Source organism: Lepidochelys kempii, chromosome 12, assembly GCF_965140285.1.
Source record: "Lepidochelys kempii isolate rLepKem1 chromosome 12, rLepKem1.hap1, whole genome shotgun sequence".
In the NCBI taxonomy this organism is placed as follows: Eukaryota; Metazoa; Chordata; order Testudines; family Cheloniidae; genus Lepidochelys; species Lepidochelys kempii.
In genome coordinates this window covers 33,354,355-33,374,455 of record NC_136391.1, presented here as the reverse complement: position 1 = coordinate 33,374,455, position 20,101 = coordinate 33,354,355, and the positions used below count along the sequence as shown (strand labels likewise).

Genomic DNA, 20,101 nt, shown 5'->3' with positions numbered 1-20,101 from the left:
AGCTGAACTTCCAGTAGAAGTTCAAGCAGCACTTGAGAGAACAACAGGTAAAAATGGGCATCAAGGGAACAGCCCTCCATGCACAGCTGTGCTTAATGCTGTAGCTAATGTTGAGGCTTAGCTATATTCAAAAGAGACTTGTGTGGAAGTCTTTAAAGTATTTTTCATAAATGCAAAACTCTTTTGAGTGAGGTTTCACTTTGAAAGGCATTATTTTCCAATGGCAAGGAATGTTTAATTTGTAAGCAGTTTCCTATGTTCTCTGCAGGCATGGTTATTTCAGCCTGCTCACTGGGACACAGCATCCCATTCTTCCACTAAGCACACCCTGAGACTGACCTGGCACCACCTCTGCGTTCAGCCACACTCCATTTCCAAGCAACTAGGCTTGACTGTCAGATAGTAAACTGAAGTGGGCAGGAAGGCCAGACAGTAGATTAGCCTGGATTGTGCTTGGCTACACACACCTGAGAATTCTGGAGACAGCACGGGACCAGTCACAAGGTGAGCTGGCCATTATATCCACACGTTAAGAAAAAAGATACCACAAAACCTTGCAGCAGCAAGTCACAGAGCCCAAGTTTACAGACTCAGGTTCATAGGGCTCACACTACGGCATGAAAAATGGTAGTATAGACATTCCAAATTCAGGCTGGAGCCAGGCTCTGAGACCCAACCCCCGTTCCAGGATTCAGAGCCCAAGTGGGAAAGTCTTCACTGCTATTTTTAGTGCAAGCCTGAGTCTGTAGACCCAGGCCCAGACTCACTGCCATGGGTGTTTTTTGCACTGTAAACAGCTGCCTCCCCAAGTGAGGGCAATGAGTAAAATCACCTGACAAGGGGGATAAAAAGAGAAGTCCCGGCAGTGGAAGAGAGTTTCCTTGTGATTGTGAACTGGTTGCTGCAAGCATGGAAACTAAAAAAAGCCCGAGAGGGCTATAGGGGAGTCTAGGAGCAGGGAAGATGATTTACTGGTCTTTGATACTCTGGAAGCGATGTTTTTTTGGCGCTTAGCCAGAGAGCCAAGTCACCTTTTGCAAGTCTGTCAAGCTCCCTAGGCGAGTGGGAATCCACCTCTTCACAGGTTTACACTTCACACATTTCCACTTAAACCTCATGACACCACTTTGGCAATGTAAAGTGGCCTCGGTGCAAACAAGGGTCCAGCCCCATGAACTGATACGCCCTATGAAAGTTGTGCTGAGCTCATTAGAAATGCCTCAGGTTAGTAGATAAGCAGCATTTGGTAACACATCTTAATGCAGATATAAGTAAGCCATGTAGTATTTGAATTAGTCAGTACTTCATGGGCCTGAATCTCCTCTGTCCTACACCTTGAGCAGTAATTTACCTCAGGCAAAGCAGATGGAATATGGCATCAAACCAGCACAGTAGCATTTTACACCCACTTTGGTGGAGTCAGATTTTAACTAGTCTTAATTAGCTCATTTTAAAAAAAACTGATAACAGTAAATGATCTCTTATGTTAAAGGCTGCACAAAACCATTAAAGCAACAACAACAACACAGCCAATATCAACCTCAGCTAGGAAACGGAAGTTTTGCAGACCCCAGTCCTGCAGGAGAATCCATTCCATCCACCTCACCTTGCAGGCATTAGGCCCAATACAAAATTGTATGCCCTCTCCATCCCCCACCCCCATAACTGGGGCCAAACTGCAAAAAAAAAAAAAAAAAAAAAAAATCTAGATTTCACTTCCTGCCACCGAACTTCAGGGGGAAGGCAAGGATGTTTGGACTCTCAGTTGTGGTTTGAGCCCATCTGCACTCTTCAAGTATAAACATCTTCATTGAAACCAGACTCATCCTGCACAACCATTCATTTAGTGAGCTCATCTGCGAGACACACAGACTGGCACATTTCTATGACAACCGAAAAAAAAAAAAAAAAAAACTTGGCACAAGCCAAGCAGCTTTTTAAAACCTTCCCATTGTTCCCGAGGCTGCTTTCACTTCCTCTTGTACCTACAGCTATCTCGAATGTATCACACAAAACATAATACCTTCATGAAATGGACCCATTTCTTTCAGGAGAAAAAATAAGATATTTATGTAAGGTTCTAATGTGGGGAGAGAAGCTTTCAGATTGGGGGGCGGGGGAAAGAAATACCTACAAGACTAACAGTAGCAGGTCCTATCTAATCTGACTCTGAATCACTCCCAAACACCCTGCTGAAGAAGAAACAATCCAAACAAAGACAAGGTCAGACAACCACAAAAGCTCGGAAAGTATTAATTTTCCAAAGCAGGATCTCTGCTAGGAAAGATTCCAAAAAGCCCCTTTTTCCAAAAGGAATCCAAATGGCTGATCTTGGGAGTAAGGGGGGAAATCTGTGCATTAAAAGCAAAATGTACTGATTTCTGCCCTTTCAAACAGTGTCATTTTTAAAAATCCAACCATTTCACTGAAATATTCTTTCACTCTCTGGGCCCAAATCTGATCATGCTTCCCTTGGCATTACACTAGTGATGAGCACGGCTGGAACTGGGATCGTGATTAGCATGGCGGAACTGGTATAAGATTCTGACTCTCTGGGCCTTGAGATTCTCTGGCTGTCTTCACTGCAAACATAAAAAAAAAGTGTGTGTTTACACTCAGATAGCTAACTCAATATAAAATCCTAGTGGAGACAAGACATAAGCACAGTTTACCTCTAGTGAAATTACCAGAGCTAGTCAAAGTCAACCTTCTGCCTCCTAGGGAGGCTACTTTACTAGTGTCATGGAGATATAAACTATCCATCCATCTCCAGTAGATAGCTATCTTAATGCAAAACAAACTTTTTTTTTGTACTGAAGACACAGCCGCCATAGATTCAACCAGTATTTCTTTTAATTAAAGTACATTTGTTTAAAAATACACACACTACAGCGGTTCAGGGCTGGAAAAACAAAAGAGTTAGATTTCTGACATAAGCTGTCAACAAATGCAAAAATCTACAATGTGATTATGTCTGTTATTATGTCTTCTCAGGTCAATGACTGCCAGTCACCAAATTCACTAATCATAAATAGTTAGGATTGTTAGTACTAGGGGTAGAGACACCAACTCACTACTGTTGCAGAACGCATTCCCAACAAAAGGAAAACATGCTACGAACAAAAGCAATGGAATGGGTGCACCAGCAGCCACATATGCATAGCTATGAAAGATGCCAGAAGAATAATTTTAGTTGTTTACTCCCATTGTCTCCCCACTCAATTCCTCAAGCCATTTTTAGACTTGGACACTCTGCTAGGATCTTCATCTAATACTCTTTGTGTTCACAGTAGCTGGGACCACGAGATCACAGTAATAATGAGACACTCGGACAGAGTCAAGATTTTCTGTTTAAATCCTAGAAGTCTCCAGTGCCACATTTTCTGCCATGGTCAGTTTTTTCTACCCAGATCATTTAAAGGCTCTCCAATCACATGCGTACTGCACCCATCAACTCAAAGATTTTCATCTTGACAGTGCTTTGACTTGATCTTTCACTTCCAAGTCATTTTAGTTAATTTGCTTCATGCCTTCCCCCCCCACCCCACCCCCACAGGATTCAGAGGACTGAGATGCTGCCAAGCTGAGTGCAATATTCCCAGAGGCATAGATGAAAGAAAACTCAGTTATAAGTGGATCTAAATGGTACTTTAAAAGGAAAAAAAAATTAGCCATCTTGCCACAGACTACAATATGCTGATACAGGCTCATGGTGGAGAACATCTTACTCTAATAATTGTGCTATTGAAACCAATGGGAGCACTCATGGAGTCAGCTGCTATTAAGACAGAAAGAGACACCAGAATCTGCCCCTAAGATTTCAGTGATCCTCCCAATAATCTCTAAATGGTAGATAAGGTCATGGGGGGGAGGGGGAAATGGACTCCTTTATTCTGATCAGGTCAAAATGGTCACAGACTGGACCACAGGCTATATAGGACAGTCAGTCAGCTTTTGAACAGATTTATACCCTGACACTTACCTATGATGTAGGAAATCCTTTTCTAGCTAAACATTGAAATCCACAGTAACATGACACCTTTTTAAAACAAGTAGCTATTACAGAGGAACCACTTTCCTGAGCAATGTTTCTAATGTAATAAAACTGCCACAGGGATAAAAAGTTCCAGTTGTGAACCTCAGGTTGGAAGAGCTTTCCTAAAAGGTAAGCCAAATTATGGCAAATGCCAAGGGACTTATTATGCCGTGGTTTTCATCTGGGTCTGCAAAGGGTGAGGCAGTCGGAGATGCAGACACTTAGAAAAATATTTTCAAAAAGCAGCCACTGCCCGTGGGTGTCCAACTTGACACACCTTGGGCATGATTTCCAGAAGCGCCAGGCACTCTCACTGCCAGCTGACGTCCACGCTTGGTGGGGCTGCTGTGTTTGTTGTGTACAGGACGCACTGAAACTACTCACTGATATATTCAGGATATATCACATTCTGTAGACTTGTGCCTTGTAGAGAGACACACTTCACCTCAAAACAGGCCAAGGAGCACTATGTTACACTTATAGCTCTGGGCAGGGTTCCCTATACTGTATCTTGCATTGCCTCACGGATGTAAAAATATGCCACTTCATCTGAGAGCTATGTAATCCACACAGACAGCAATCAGCTATAAACAGGGAGCATCCCTCCTCCTGCTGTACTTCACTGCAGAAGTAGGCAGCAAAGAGCGCACATCTGTACCCTCCAAAATGTATTTCTTTATGCAGCTGCTTCTATAGATAACAGCTGACATACAGTGAAAGGGTATTGGGTTACATTCCGACAGGTTCATAGAGAACAGAGAAACTAGGCAACCTATCCCCTGTATATATTCGTAAATTTAATCTTATCTTTATGAAAAGTGCCTCTGATCTCTATAAAAGGCAATATGGCTTCCGATGTACTGAGGATGAAGACGTGACATGACATTAAGTAGTTAGTGCACTCCTTAAATTATTACATTATACATGGAAGAGACTTCCAGGAAATTATCTGCAGCTACAAAAGTTCCTCTTCCCATTGCCAGGTCCTACGAATGACTCGCCTCTCACACCGCATTTTAGCTTGCAGGCAGATAGTTAAGGACTGTTCTAAGTGGATTTCTCTCTCTTGGAGCCGGTTAGACAGACTAGATTGGAAACAAATGTTGAAACTATTGCCATGATAACTCTAAGATAATCTTATTTTCTGCACAAGACCAGCCCCAGGCTTTAGAAAAAGGACTTTCCTTCACCTCCCCACACTTTGCACTAACTAGCCCTATGCTGAAGGAGATGCTACCCCACCCCCACATTGAGATCCACTAAAGAATTTAAGATAGTCCAAGTGGAAGGTGAGAGGAGATCATAGCATTCCCCCCCGAGTCAGTTCTTCTGTTCTGCCCATCCATATCTCACGGACTAGACACACACATCTTAGGACCGGAGAATCAACAAAATTACCCCAAAACTGCAGTGCCACGAGAGAGACTAAGTAAATTCCTTCAGCCAGTGAGAGGCCCGCTCCTCATACAGTAAATCGCTGGGACTGCAGAGGAGCCACATAACCGACACTAAACATGGAAAAAGAGCACTTTCCTCAGACACCAAAAGCATCACCTTTACTTCCCCTTTGCCACCTTAGGAGCCTGAGCAGTGAAAAGTCTCACATTGCTCTCAAAGTCAGACCTATCCTACGGTGAAGCACCTGACTACCTTAGAAATCACCCCACCAGCCACCCTCCCTTTCTACCAAGATCCTGTGAAAAGAAGCAAAGTCCAAAGGACAACACGAACAATTTAGACACAAAACCACCCATGCAAATGACAGAGCAAAGCCACAGAACCATCTAGGCCCCATTTGTGTAATTCTAGGGAGCAACGTGATGTAAAATATTATGCTGATGAAGTGCTACCTAATCAACAGTCTATTCACATCAGTACAGGGACATCATCCCTGTCTATTGCAGTTCACATGCAGTGCTGTCCAACTGTATAAAGGTGTTTCTTTGTTTTGAGAATCCCACACACACACCACATGGGATCATGCAGGCAGTCCTCAAGTGGCCAAATAAAGTTTGTGACCTGGGACTTTATAGCTATTCCATGTTAATCTGCACACTGAGCATATATCCAGCTAATGCCCCATGTATCGATCACTAGGTTATTGACTGGTGTGGCTATTAGGGGTGAAATGCACAAACTCCTGACCGCACAGTTAAAGTTTTGTGCACTTTCACTTGTACCTGCACAAGTCTCTCTCTCTCTCTCTCTTTTTTTTTTTTTTTTAAAGTCAGTCTTACCACAAAGAAAGAGTAATCGCACATCTTGAAGAGAAACTCACGTCACTGGGCCCAGGAACATACAGTAGCTAATGTTGAATGCATTTATGTTAGTGCTAACTGCAATGCAAACATGGCAAGAACTTTTCACAAACAAGTACTGCAAAAACAGGAAGTGAATGGGAAAACTTCAGTGTTTGGAAACAGCACAGTGTTTGCAGAGTTTTTTCCTACAAATGCAGAAACAGTCTGGTAATCTGAAAGCTGAGCACAACAGGAGTCTCAGATCAGTAACAAGCGTCACGACACCACCTTACAAGACCTATAGGTACAGACAGAAAAACGCACAGACAAGTTTATTTCCCTCACCTCTGCAGAGATAATTTGACAGGCAAAGGAAAAAAAACCAGCCTTTACAAAAATTCCATTATTAAACCTAGACAACGCAATAAAACACACCGCATCTTTATCTTAGCCTTCAAATGATGGAGAAAAAATGGGTATGATAAATCAGAAATGATAAATTCGTGGGTTGCCTGTATTTTCTAATTTAAATACAAAAAGAATTAAAAACCGAGGCCAAAAGTTCATTAACAAGGGAACACATATACAGACACAGGCCCCATCACATCACATCAGAAGGCCATATTTACACCATGGTAAGAACCTATGCTGTATTTAAGCCCCTACAAATCTTTTTACACAGATCATTTGAAGGTTCTTGAATAACCATCAACTCAAAGACCTCTATTTTCACATAAAGAGGGTGCTGACCTGATCTCTAACTGCCAGCCATTTTGTTTAATTTGCTTCATGCTGTATGCTTTTTTATTTTATTTATTTATTTTAATAAAGGCCATACAGCATCAATAGAACCAGAAAACTGCATGGCAGAGTGGGCTGTCCTTGTGGGGCATAGATGAGGCAGGACCCGTTAGGAATGAATGCAAACACAGACCAGATCCTCAGCTAGCGCACATCTGTCCACTGGAACACTGCCAGTTTACACCAATTGAGAATCTGTCCTGTAATATTCACTTAGCCAGATGGGCATCAGCTAGGAGCTCAGTATTTCTCCCTAGTCTTTTTGTATCCAATAGAGACCAGTTTACACACAGTCAACCCCCATCCGCCATTGGTTGGCTTCACCATATTTAAAAATGTGTTAGCCTGAAAGACAGTTCAACCCTAGATACTGCTCTGATGGGAACAGGAGGAATGGCTTGCTGTAGATTAGACAAAACCACTTTGAGCAAGGCCAGAGATAAAGGACATCCAGAGAAAGCAATTATTAATCAGGTGCTTAACATGCCAGTAGATAAACACGAGAATAAGGAGGCAGTCTCACCATTAGGGTTTGTAGACAAACCCTGTGCTCTAAGACCACAAGCATTACCACTCCTCTTACCTTCAACGGTTAGTACAAAACTGTACATACAGCAAAGAGTATTTCATTTGAATTTCAACTTGTTACTTTTCTACAGTTGATGAAGCATGAAACAAATCACCCAAAATGCATTTTGTAACTCTAGCAAATGTGTTTCCCATCAAAATGGGAGACTCTTTGGCTGCATCTGCATTTTCATCTTCAGCAGAAGAGTTCTGTTCCAGCGGATGTTTTAAATTTTTCTCAATGGTCACATTATTTGGTTGGAAACCAGATATGTTCTTTGGTGCCAGGACTCTGCACAAACCATTTGCTCCTCTGGGAGAGGAGGAAGAGTCTGCATTGTACTTCTGGAAACCATGTTACTCTCTATTTCAAAGTGAAAGATAAATTAGAGAATTTGAGAGTGAGAAAGAACCCTGAAGAGTAGGACCGAGTGGGGGAGGAGAAGAGAGGGAACAACCAATAATAGAAAGATTTAATACTTTGCACCCACACAGCACCTTTCATCAAAACCCCTCATTTCCACACACTGGGAGAGGAAACTTGCTGCTTGTATTTCATAATACAGCTCAAAGCAATACTGTTCCAGAGCAGTTCATTAGTCATCCTTTGTTTACTCCTGAGGGAATTCTGTGACAAAAAATTAAGAATTCTGCACCAAAAAATTAAAAATTCTGCATATTTTTGTCAACACACCACAATATAATCACACCATATTCAATTATTTTGGTAATGTATACCTATCAGCAAGTACGTCTAATAATACAGACAACAAAAAAGATTCAGGAAATGTTTGACAAATAGATTCCTTATTAAGCATATTAGCACATCTATATGGCTCCATAGCAAGCGAGAAGAACAGAGGTTCACATGCACGCCCAGCCCTGCCCTCCTGATCCAGACAGGGGGCAAGCAGGCCTACCCCACCAGGATCCAAGTGTGGAGGGGCTCCAGGTGTAGGGGGAGAGGGTTCTGTTTGGGGAAATCTGGGTTCAGGTGGCTCTGTTGGGGGTTCCAAGTGCGAGGGCAATGGGATTCTGGCGTGGGGGAGAAGGTGACTAGGGCTCAGCAGGGATCTCAGTGGGGGGTCTGGGTGCTGGGAGAGTGGGGCTTGATGGATGGGGGTCTGGGTGCAGGTCGTTGGGACTCAGTGGAATGGGGGTCCTGGTGCTGGGGAAGGTGATGTACGGGGGTTGGGCAGATCAGGGGCAGCTCCCTATGCAGTGACCCCCCTCTCCCCACAGCTGGAAAACAATGGAGGCAGGAAGTGGGACGAATGGGTGCAGAGCTTCCTGCAACTGGGGAAGGTTACCAGAGGTGAGTCTGACTCAACCCCAGCCCCAGAAGCAGCCCGTGCAGGGGAAGAGGCAGTCCCATTCCCCTGCCCCCAGCCCAGCCCGGACTAGCAGCTGGAGCCTGGCAAACAGTAAGAGCCACCAGCCGGCAAGTTCTCAACCCGGCCCCTCCTCAACAGTGCGCAAGAGGGACAGAGTGTGCTAAGGCCCACACCCCGCGAGGCAGTGATTTACATCACCCCCGACTGCTCCCCATGCCCAAACCTCTTCTCTCTTCTGCATTAGTCTGAGTTGAGGTATTATTCTCTGTGAAGCCTTGGTACCTATTTGAAGGAGTCACTTTGTACTGCCTGGTCAATCTGTGAACATTTGACTGCTCAGTGGTCAACAAAAGCCACTAAACTCACTTAAAGGCCACTGAACAGGCCACACCTGGTAACAATTTCTGGTCCCCACAATCTTGGGTTGGTCTCGATTACAAGTTGGAAGCCCCCAAGTCTCATTCCTAATCCCGAGTCATCTAGTTCCCCCCAAATATCAGAATGTTTATGATAAACTACAAAAGGAATTGCTGTCACACTCTGGGGGGGATTGCTAGGGTATTTGGGGGAAGTTCCCCCCCCCCTTTCTTTTCCAGAGCCAAAATGTTGAGTAACTCCACTCTAGGTGGTAGAGAAAATACTGCAGCTAGAACCAGAGCATCTGTGGAACCACTATATCCAAGGAAACAATTTAGTCACAATTCTCAGCCAGTGCCATCAAATGCCCACACCAGGCACACTAAAAGTCTACGCACAGAAAACTTCCTTTGTACAGCATCTGATGAAGTGAGCTGTAGCTCACGAAAGCTTATGCTCAAATAAATTTGTTAGTCTCTAAGGTGCCACAAGTACTCCTTTTCTTTGTACAGCAATGTACCTAAGCTGCCAAGAACCACCCCAATCAGAGGTTCCCGATGCTCAGCTAGTATATCTTTACATAGCCCCAGTGAAGTCAATGGAGCTACATCAATTTATACCAGCTAAGGATCTGGCTCTTAGATGTATTATTTAAGAGTCCACACAATCTTTTACATCTTGTATCCTGCCCTCTTACTTTTACATGTAGTAAAGAGCAAGCACAACGTTTTGAGACTCCTCTGTAAACATATTCTTCCCAAGTCATTCCTAGGTTCAACACACCAACCTCTAACATTTGTGTTTTACACGCAGAGAAAAAAGCGCCAATCCTTTTGCAAAGATGGTGCCCAATACCCTGTTCCTATAATAATGAAGCAAGATCTCCCTCATAAAAAAGGAGCTATTGAAAAGGTTCAGTGTAGTCAAAGTGTCACTGACCTATTGTCTGGGTCTGGAATCAATCCTGACAACCTCTGAAGCAAGAGTATGCCTGTACGTTGTCAGAATGGGCTATTAAGAGAAAATACACCATTATTTTAAGCAAGAAAACAGTAAATGCTCACAAAAATTATCAGAATTGTCTCTCTGCACATGCAATTACCTGATTTACATGTTCAATTGCAGGAACTATAAACACAAATTAGGCAAGCACTCTGCACATGCAATTGCCTGCCAAAACTCTGGCCCACAAAATGTACATATAATAAATAAAGACACTGCGTGCATATACTCTATATATGGATATGTATGACTGACTATACTATAAGTCTTTACAACAGAGGGAAAAAATAATTTAAAAATTCCTGTAGTTGTTTGTCATAAATTTAGATTTTGTTAAGAGTTTATAAGAAAAATAAATGCAATCTTGGTATTCCCTGAAATAAACAAATAATCTTTAGTGTAACTAAATCTCAACTTTCTTCAGGTAACGTTTACAGTGTCATCTGTGATGTCTTAGAGTAAACAAAATTTTACAAACACTAATTCACCAAAAAATTTTCATGGTTTTAAAATTTCAAAAGAAAAACATTTTGTTTTGTTCTGATAATTTCAACATCTCTGAAGTGCTAGAAACCCAGGCAGCGGAAACCCTTTTATTGCCAACTGTTCAAAAATCCTGAGTTTGGCCCCAAAAATTCAAGAGATTGGCTTAAATGTCATGAGTTTTAAAAAATAATAATAATATATTTGAGGTTCTTTATTGATCTGCCTTCTGGTTTCTAGGTTCATGTTTTTAAGCTTTTCTCCACCCCTACAAGAGCTAGGAATTTACTTTCCAGAGAATCTCATCAATCTCTTAATTCCAGCAGCTGTGTTTTAAGGAAAACATCTTATCGTGAGGCTCATGATAAAACTGCAAGAGCTGGCAATACTGGAAGCACTGGGCAAGGGCGTGAGAACCAGAAAGGGACCCTACCATGCTAGTTTCATTGTCCAAGCTGATTGAAATGCAAAAAGCAAACAGCATCAGTGGAAAAACCAATTAGATGTTTAGACTTGGCCGTAATGCAAAGGCACTGGGGAGGGGGGAGAATGGACGGACCTTTCCCCACTTTGTGCATCCCATGCAAGGGCCAAACACAAGAGCAGTCCCTGAGCATGGAGGCTGCTCCCACAAAGGAAGCAGGATCCTGGCCCTACCCCACTCATTTCACACTAGACAGCAAAAGGATGGATGCAAGCTTGGAATAGAGCAGGCTGTATCATCCTCCCAGGGAGCTGAGAGTTGCACCTTTAGAGGCACAATCCATGCACAAGCTGCCCCTTGGGGCAACATGCCTAAATGTCACCATCAGGCCTTTAAAATGCTGTCAGCGCTGACAATGCATGAGCTCTAAAACGTAACGGGAGTGAAAGTGGCGAGGACACGTTTTATACGCATAAATGCATGGGCAAGTAAAGATTTTTAATTGGCAGTACACTCGGATGGCATGACACAAAGGGAGAGAAGTGAAAGCGGCGGTGAGGCTGAAGCTGGCAGGATGCTTTCGGGAACTTTGAATGAGGAGGATGGGCTTGCAATAGCACATTCTGACCCAGGGTGGTTTAGGGAGACACCAGATCCCATTTCACTGAATCACAGACACAGGTTCAACAGATCAGTTCTTCTCTCTCCTTTCTTTCTTCCCCTCAAGACACAGCAAATCATAGCAAGGCTCATTGGGAGATTTTTCCCTTCCTCTTGCTCTCTCTGTCCCCACATTTTTATTTGCTTAGGTTTGAGAACGGATCAAAAAAAAAAAAATCTATCTCACTGCTTTGTAGTTCTGTTCATTACCCTTGTACCACAATCCTGTTTAACAAATATGAATACATTTCAACAAATCATGCATATGCCCCAGCAGCGCTGGCCCTGCTGCAGTGGGCTCAGCGGTTCATGAAAAGGGTCACTATAGTCAGCACTGGCAGAGCATAGTACTCTGCAGGAGCCCACGGAACAGAGGCTGCGATGAGCCCCGGCACAGGGGTGGTCATTTCTTGTGCTTTCTTCCCAGCTTGCTACACGTGAGGAGGGCTAGCCACAGTCACACCCTCAATCTATGCCCTGCCAAAAGAAAGATGATCTCACAATCCCTTGAGGACCTTCTCCTCCAAGGTGCTGAGAACCCTCAATTCCCACTGCAGAACCAGACTTCTACTCAGTACACAAGGCAACCTGCAAGCTTCCTCCTGGGACCTGTCATTATGTAATGGTTAGCACTGCATCTTTCCTCCAATGATAAATAAGATACATAAAACAGAATGGAATTTATGAGTGCCTTTCTCATGCATGTCCATGAAAATGTAAAATGTACAAATGAGGATTTTTATGCTACTGGTATTAAAAGAGTTCTCATCCTACTGAAAAAAATATGGCTTCCGGTTGGGAATTGTATTCAAGTTCTATGACCATGGCAGCACTGGATACATAGATACCTTGTTTTTTTACTCTTTTGAAGATAATCCCTAAAGCAATGTCTGATGCAGGTGAAACAACTTTAAAGAAATAAACTATGTTAATTTTTTAACACAAAGTTTGGCTAAGATAGTAATAAAAATGGCCTGTCATTTACAGCAGAATAACATCTAACAAATCATTTACAATCTGCAGGACAGCTGGATTTTTGCTTTTCAATGCAGATTATATGTTATTAGTAAAATATAGAAGGAACAACACTTTGGGTACGATTTGCAAAAACCTCCACAATACCAATTGTTATGTACACATTCTAGAATTAATTTTTTTAAGGAGCTTGATGAAACTATTCTGATGGCTGATACAGGGCTTAATCATATCGTATGACAAAGAGAACACACCATCATATGCACACATGGACAAACATATGCATTACACATTTATGTATAACAAAGGAGAGCATTAATTGGACATATGAAATATTTTGACTTGTTGCTGTCAGACACATTATTCCATAATGAAAATTTAATATAGTAATTCATTTTTATGGTGCACTAGAAAATTATTCTCTTAAATTTATTCCTGATTCCATATCTGTCCTGATGCAGGGGCCAAGCTTGCCTTACTTATGTTGGCAGAGTCCCATTGATATCAGCGGACTTACAGATTTTGGAACATGAGGAGGAGTTAGGCACTTTCCTACACAGATGCTGGAACTAGGGGTGCTACAGCACCCCCTGGCTTGAAGTGCTTTCCATCATATACAGGATTACAGTTTGGTTCAGTGACTCTCAGCACCCCCACTATACAAATTGTTCCAGTACCACCGTTTATTTGGCTTATCAAGTAACTGTTTACTTTATTTTTATTATTACTTTAATTAGAAATTGGGGAACCTGATGGTGTTTGGATTTCAGGAACCCTCTAAATGTGGTTCTGTTTTTAAGCCTATTGTGAAACTTTCGAGTTCTGCATAACATTTCCCCCTTGATCAAATTGTTTTTCCAAGGGAAATTTAGTTTTTAAAACCATGTTTTTCTAACTAAATGGGAGCCTGTGCTCAAGAAAACAAAGATTCTAACTTGATAGCAATTCTTCCCTTGGTTTTAAGGCAACAGAGGAAAGAAAAGTTCAAAAAACATGCAACCTCACAATAGCTTCCATTTGGTCGTGAAAAATGAATTCAAATCTCTGTTTCCCCTTTCCTAATTTCAAGCAAATTTTCCTGTATCTGCTTCTTTTATTTTCAATCACATATAAACACCTATCTAAGGGGTGAATGTATATGCAATTCATCAGCTCCCTGGGTGACTATAACTTCCATTCTTTTTTTAAATATATTTCTTTACCACAAACTGGTGCCCCCACAGAACAACTCTGAATTCACTTCAGGATTATTTCCAGTTTTGAATCCGATTGGTTATGTTCCATTATATCCAAGCTCCCTGTAAAAGTGAAACTAAAAATAAGTAAGAAATGTATATATATAAAAAAAAAGCTAATTTTTCCCTTAAGGAACTGGATGTTAATGAGTAATTTCATGCTTGCAATTATGCCTTGTCTTCCCAGATGGAGTTACTAGGAGTATGTCATACCACAATAGTGAAAATGAACGGCTTACTTCATCCTCCCCTTTTTTCCTGTATGCGTGTATGTTACACAAACTCCAGGGACTAAAAACCAATTGCACTCAGTGTAAGGTTTGCCAGATTATACTCCAAGTGAAGGAAGCAACTGAATGAAAGGGAAGAGGCAGAAGGAAAAAAAGAAGACACACAAAACGGGCAAAGCAGGAAACGGAAAGATTCTACAGAAGCCCAGTTAAGGCAGGCACCTGAAAACTATTGAAAATGTCATTTTCATCTTTGTAGTCAAAATAGTCAATTATCGTTCTCCTCATAACAATTTAAAGAAAAGAAATTAAATTGGATTTTATTATCATTGATCTTTTTTATTACAATCATTGCCACTAACCAAATAATCCCTAAACAAAGGCAGACCCTATTTAAAAAAAACAGAAAGAATATTAGCAAATGCACTGTCATTTAGAGTTCGATAAATGTTTATAAAGCAAACAAACATCATTACTCCCAAAGGGAGAAAGTCAGATTTGTCCTCAAGCAAGTTGTTATCTGGTAAATGAAGTTTGTAAAATAGTAAAATGTCCTATTGGCACTGAAAGATTTAGAAAACAAACAAACAAACAAAACAAAAAACCCTAGTTAGAAAGCTGACTGATATTAAAAAAAAAAAAAAAAAAATCCCTGCACAGCAGCAGTATAGCCTACACAGGATGTATGTGTATTCATGCAACTATGCCATGTATAAAGCAAATTGTCTGAAGAGAAATGAGAAACGAAACAAACAATGGAAATAAAATACAGATCAGGCAAAATCCCAACATCCACAGGAAGAAGGGTTTCGTCTACCCTACAGATGCTACAGCAGCACAGCTCCAGCACCGCAGCTGTGCCATTGCAGCACCATAATATAGACACTTCCTACAGAGACAGAATGGTTTTTTCCATCATGGTAGTTAATCCAGACCACCAAAAGGTGGTTTCTTCCATCAGCCTAGGCACCACTACACTGGGAGTTAAGTCAACCTAACTGGAGCACTCAAAGGTGCAAATTTTTCACACCTCCCAAGTGACACTGATAGCTAAGTCAATTTAATTTCTCGGTGTAGATCAGAGTTAAGAGGGGTCTCTCCACTGTAGAACAGAGCAAAGTTTTCATGCCTTTAGGTTGGTGCCCATGCCAACAATTTACCATAAAATTAACATAAAGCGATTCCTATTTTTACTTTACACAGGCTAATTATAATTGAAACATTTACTGTTCACAGCACTGAAAAAAATTTATCATGTGATTTTTGTAAAGGTTGTGAATTCTGTTTCACTAAAACAAGATGGCCTGAATACTTCTCTCTTTATTTCCCTACTTAATGGATTCAACAAGGAAAGCTGTCTTCTCAGAGCCAGAATGTATATTTTCCTAATTAAACAATGGAAATAGTCACCTATCTTAACAAAACAACAGATCCATGTAGAAATGTGTATAATAAACCAGGAACAGTGTCTATCAGAGGTACAAACAACAGATGGACAATCCAGATACAAAATAACCCAACGTCTGGACTTGAATTGGTTAACAAATAAAAGTTTGTGGAGGTGGATTTCAGTCACATATGTCCCAGGCGATAACAAAGAGAATATCAAATGTCTGTGACTAACAAATATTTTATCCATACCATTTATGTGCAGACCTGGCTAGATCAAGGTTTAATATTTTAGCTACCCCCAAAACTTTTGCTTTCAAATGCAAAATAAGGTGAGGTTATTTCCCGGTTCAATTTTATTCCTCTTATATAGGATGCGTTAAAACTCATCATGCCACAGGAGTTGCACAGTGATGACGGGAAGATTAATTAGGGAATGTTTGTAGAGCACCTTGAACATGGAAAGCTGTAAGTGTGAAACTAGGCCTGTTTTCAGATGTGCGGAGTGCCCACAATGGTGCCTCCTTCAGTGGAGCCTACAGATGGCTCAGCAGCTCTGTGGGGAAAAAAAAAAAAAAAAAAATCGAGCCACTTCTATTTAGATACCTAAGTATGGATTTAAGTGCCTAATTTTAGGCACTCAATACGTTTTCCATTTCTACCTTATCTTGAAACCAACAGTGATATCTGTTTGAATTATTCACACCTGGCTTTTTACAAAAATAAATTTAAACATCCAAGATCAAATGTCTAAAAACATGATTGAATATAGATCCACACATTCAGGCAACAAGTACATAACTTTGGGGCATATTCTGCTCCCCTTACTTGCCTAAGTAGTCCCTTGGAAATAAATGAGGCTACCTGCATGCATACATAAGGCGAGCAGGACTTAGCCCTAAACATACTGTATTTACTTAGTGAACTGGCACTGAGAAATGATAATTACAGGTCCAAGACCTAGCACAAATAAGCACCACTCAACAAAATGGAGCTCCCACGGAAAACAATGAGACCAGCAGCAACAAGAGACATTGGTGCATGGAATGATAGAGTAATTTAGTATATCTCTGTTAATTATGCATCTTAATGAAACAGGATGAGAGAAAACCACGTATTAATTTGAGAACTAGCATAAAGTGAATGGGAAATTCTTTCAGAAAGTACTATCCTGGTGTCTGAAACAGAGTTAAAACCTTGCCAGAAAGAAAGAGGTAGCGCTCTCTTCGCGAACATAAAAATTAATCTCTGATGTATTTTTATTTTCTGGGTTTTTTTAATATATTAAGCACAAATATGACTACCCATATCAATATCTGGTATTGCACGTCTTTTCTCCTTTTCAGATAGCATGGCCACTGCAAAGAAAATGCCTTTTGCTATTAGTATTCAACTTCCGCTCTGCCCTCAAAGTATCTTCACAGAATGATGCAGAACCCAAACTTGTTCTATACCCAGGTTTCCTTTGGGGAAATTCTCCTTTAATGCTTCCTTGCCTATTGCTTCTTTCCTACCAGTAGCTCAGGGAGAGGTTAATATTCTTCTGGGCATGTGAACATCCTGGATAGCTCAATGGAACAGCAGAAGATGGCATAGTGGCAGCATGTTAGGTATGAAAAAGAACCACATCAGGCCCTTCAGGACCGGAAGATGGTCTACCTACAGATACCCCTGTGGATGATCCCACTTGAGATACTGTGTGTGTGTGTCAGAATACTGTGTTAAAGAGGCCTTGAACATTTACATGTGTGCTGTTCTCATATAAAGTTAGATCCATGTTTAATCTTCAAATACACCACTGACTGAAGGAAACTCATCCAAATAGACCACTGATGGACACCCATATAAAGACTAATTCCCAGGCCCATATTACATTGTGAGTTTCCTATGTTAAACCAATGTACCTGTTCTATTCTACAGAAGATCCACTGAGAAAAATAAGGTATTTACACACAAATCAAAAAGCCAGAATTAAACCACTATCTACCTAAAGTCTTATAGGACTGTAAATACGTGTGTAAACTTGTTAAATTTCATTGGTTCATACTGCTGCACAAATGCCACGGGAGCCTTTAAATGTATTGATACCACGTTTAATACATGTGTAATTTTTTTTTATTATTTGTATACACACACTCTCCATATTTTTAAGGCTAGTACATATTGCTATATGTACCCTTTGTATTGGTAATATTTGCTTACAACTTGGTTTTCTACATTGTCCTCAATGAGGGAGAGAAAACCCTAAAGGAGACCACCATATTTCAATGTCAGCTTCTGGATAGGATAAGCGACCACCAAAATCAGAACCAACAACAAGGCCTAGACCAAGACAGCATATTCATGGTCCATACCGAAACTATCTGGTTTCAAAATTAAAAGCATCCTGTCTCCCTCCTCCCTACCTTCAACCTTGCCAATACGTCAAATGGCATTTGCAGATTTTAGTTTAGATATTGTTAAAATATCCTAATTTCACATCACTATCACATTCCCAAGAAACAAAACCATAAAAATATCACACAAAGAATAAAAATGAGATTTGCCTTTAAAATGCAATACAATTACAAGTTAGCGAATACTATTTATGGTTGCAAAAAAAATAAAAAATATCCCAACAGGGTTTTGGACGTTGGGGTTCATTCACACATGTGCGCCCGCACACACACACACACACACGGATAGGGAGGAACAGATTCTTTAATTTTTCATTTTCCAGTCCTGCACAAAGAGAATATTTATTTTCCATCAGTTACTATACGTACTTACTTTTGTTTTCACTTTTTTAGTTCAATGAGATTTGCTTGAGTAAAGTTCCCCCCCCCATGTTATCATAGAACAAAATTATGAATGTAGGCAACTGGGGTTTAAAAAAAAAAAAATGAAGGTAGACCTGTGGTTGAACCCTTCTTCCAACATAGCAAGCTTCAGACTAGCCTTGCATTTTTGAAAGCAATATACAATTCTGGTTATACCTTACACACATTCAGGCAATTACTTTAAAAAGCCTAACACAGGTAACACCAAGCCCTCTACAGCAGGCAGGCTTTTCTAGATTTCCTAACCATCCCCGAGATGTAACTTCAACAACAACACTGATTTTCTCGCAGACTGTAGGTGGACATAAAATCGAGCTGCCCGTGTTGACGAAGGGGCATACCCAACAGCAGTCTGACAACAGGGCTGCCTTGCGTTACAGAGAAAGCAGAGCCAAGGCACGAAGACCAGCAGCGGGGGGCTAGCTCTGCGCTGCAGGACAGGAGCGCGTCCTGCTCTCCGAGGAAGATGCGGAGCCGTGTGCGGACACGGTACTTACCGTAGCGGAGGCTAAGCTGTTATCCGCCAGGGTTACATGATGAGGCTCCCACCTCCTCAAAAATTTGGAGGTGAGGATCTTGCTAAGAAATGTCCGGGGGTGCCGGATGACACAGACCTGGATGTCCCCCTCTTGCAGCAGTTTATACCTCATGCCATTGCAGTGCAGAAGGGGTCGCCTGCAACGAGCAGCACCCATTTTACTCCCCTCCGTAGCAGACATTTCACCCAGCAGCGGCTTGCTCTCCTCGATCTGGCGGCGATCGCTGCCCCCGCCCGAGCCGCCGGTAAAATCCATTGCCGCTTGGGGACCGCCTTTTTTTTTTAAAAAAAAGGGTTTTTTAAAAAAAATAATAATAATAATAATAAAAAGCCCCCCCTCCCAAAAAAAAAAAGCCGCCTGGCCGGCGGGGGGGGAGCGTGAGGGAAAACTGTCCGAGAGGATGGGAGGGGGAGGGAACGAGCCACCCCCCAAAAAGGGAAGGAAGCAACTTTAAAAAAAAAAAATTCCTGATTTCAGCGACAACCCGCGCGCCTCTGGCCTCTGGGCAGCGCCGTCCCGGCGTCCTCCGGCGGCTTCACTGCACCGGATCCATGCTCCCGCGGAGCGCGCCCAGCGGGGCGCGGGGGGCGGCCGCACGGGGCAGCTGGCCGCGCGCGCGGAGCGGCGGGGAACCCGCCCGGGCGGGGGGGCGGGGAGGGCGCGCGGGTCTCTGCCCCGGACCCCCGGGGCTGCGCGCGTGCGGGGGGGCGCGTGCAGCCGGCGCGGAGCGTGGGCATGTGGCTGCGGCGGCCGGAGAGGAGCGGAGTGGCTCCACCGACAGACTGGGGCAGCGGCAGCCGCAGCCGCTCACAGGGCGGCTCTGATTGGTCTCCTCGAGGTCATGTGTGGGGCCCCCTCTGACGTCAATGGCCGCCGCAGATTGCGGTGCCGTGCGCTGCCTGCTCCAGGCGGCCCGGGGTGCAAAGGACTGGGGGGGGGAGGGCACGTGCCAAGCGGCGGCGGGGGGCAGGGCGCGCGCGCTCCCCCCCCCCCCTCAGAGCGGAGCCCCG

At 42.5% G+C, this 20,101-nt stretch overlaps 1 protein-coding gene across 6 annotated transcripts in view; it reads right to left on the bottom strand.

Annotated features, from left to right (window-relative positions):
* The window catches only part of CMIP (c-Maf inducing protein), a 170,783-nt gene extending 150,902 nt beyond the window's left edge, over positions 1–19,881 (bottom strand). For 2 of the 6 annotated variants that reach the window (XM_073308043.2, XM_073308045.2), the window contains exon 1: positions 19,050–19,878. In XM_073308043.2, coding sequence (XP_073164144.1) covers positions 19,050–19,346 — 297 coding nt within the window. In that variant the 5' untranslated portion in view covers positions 19,347–19,878. Of the gene's footprint in view, positions 1–19,049 lie in introns of all 6 variants that reach the window. The other 4 variants (XM_073308044.2, XM_073308041.2, XM_073308042.2 and 1 more) reach the window with 4 other exon arrangements.
* Positions 19,882–20,101: the final 220 nt, after the last annotated feature.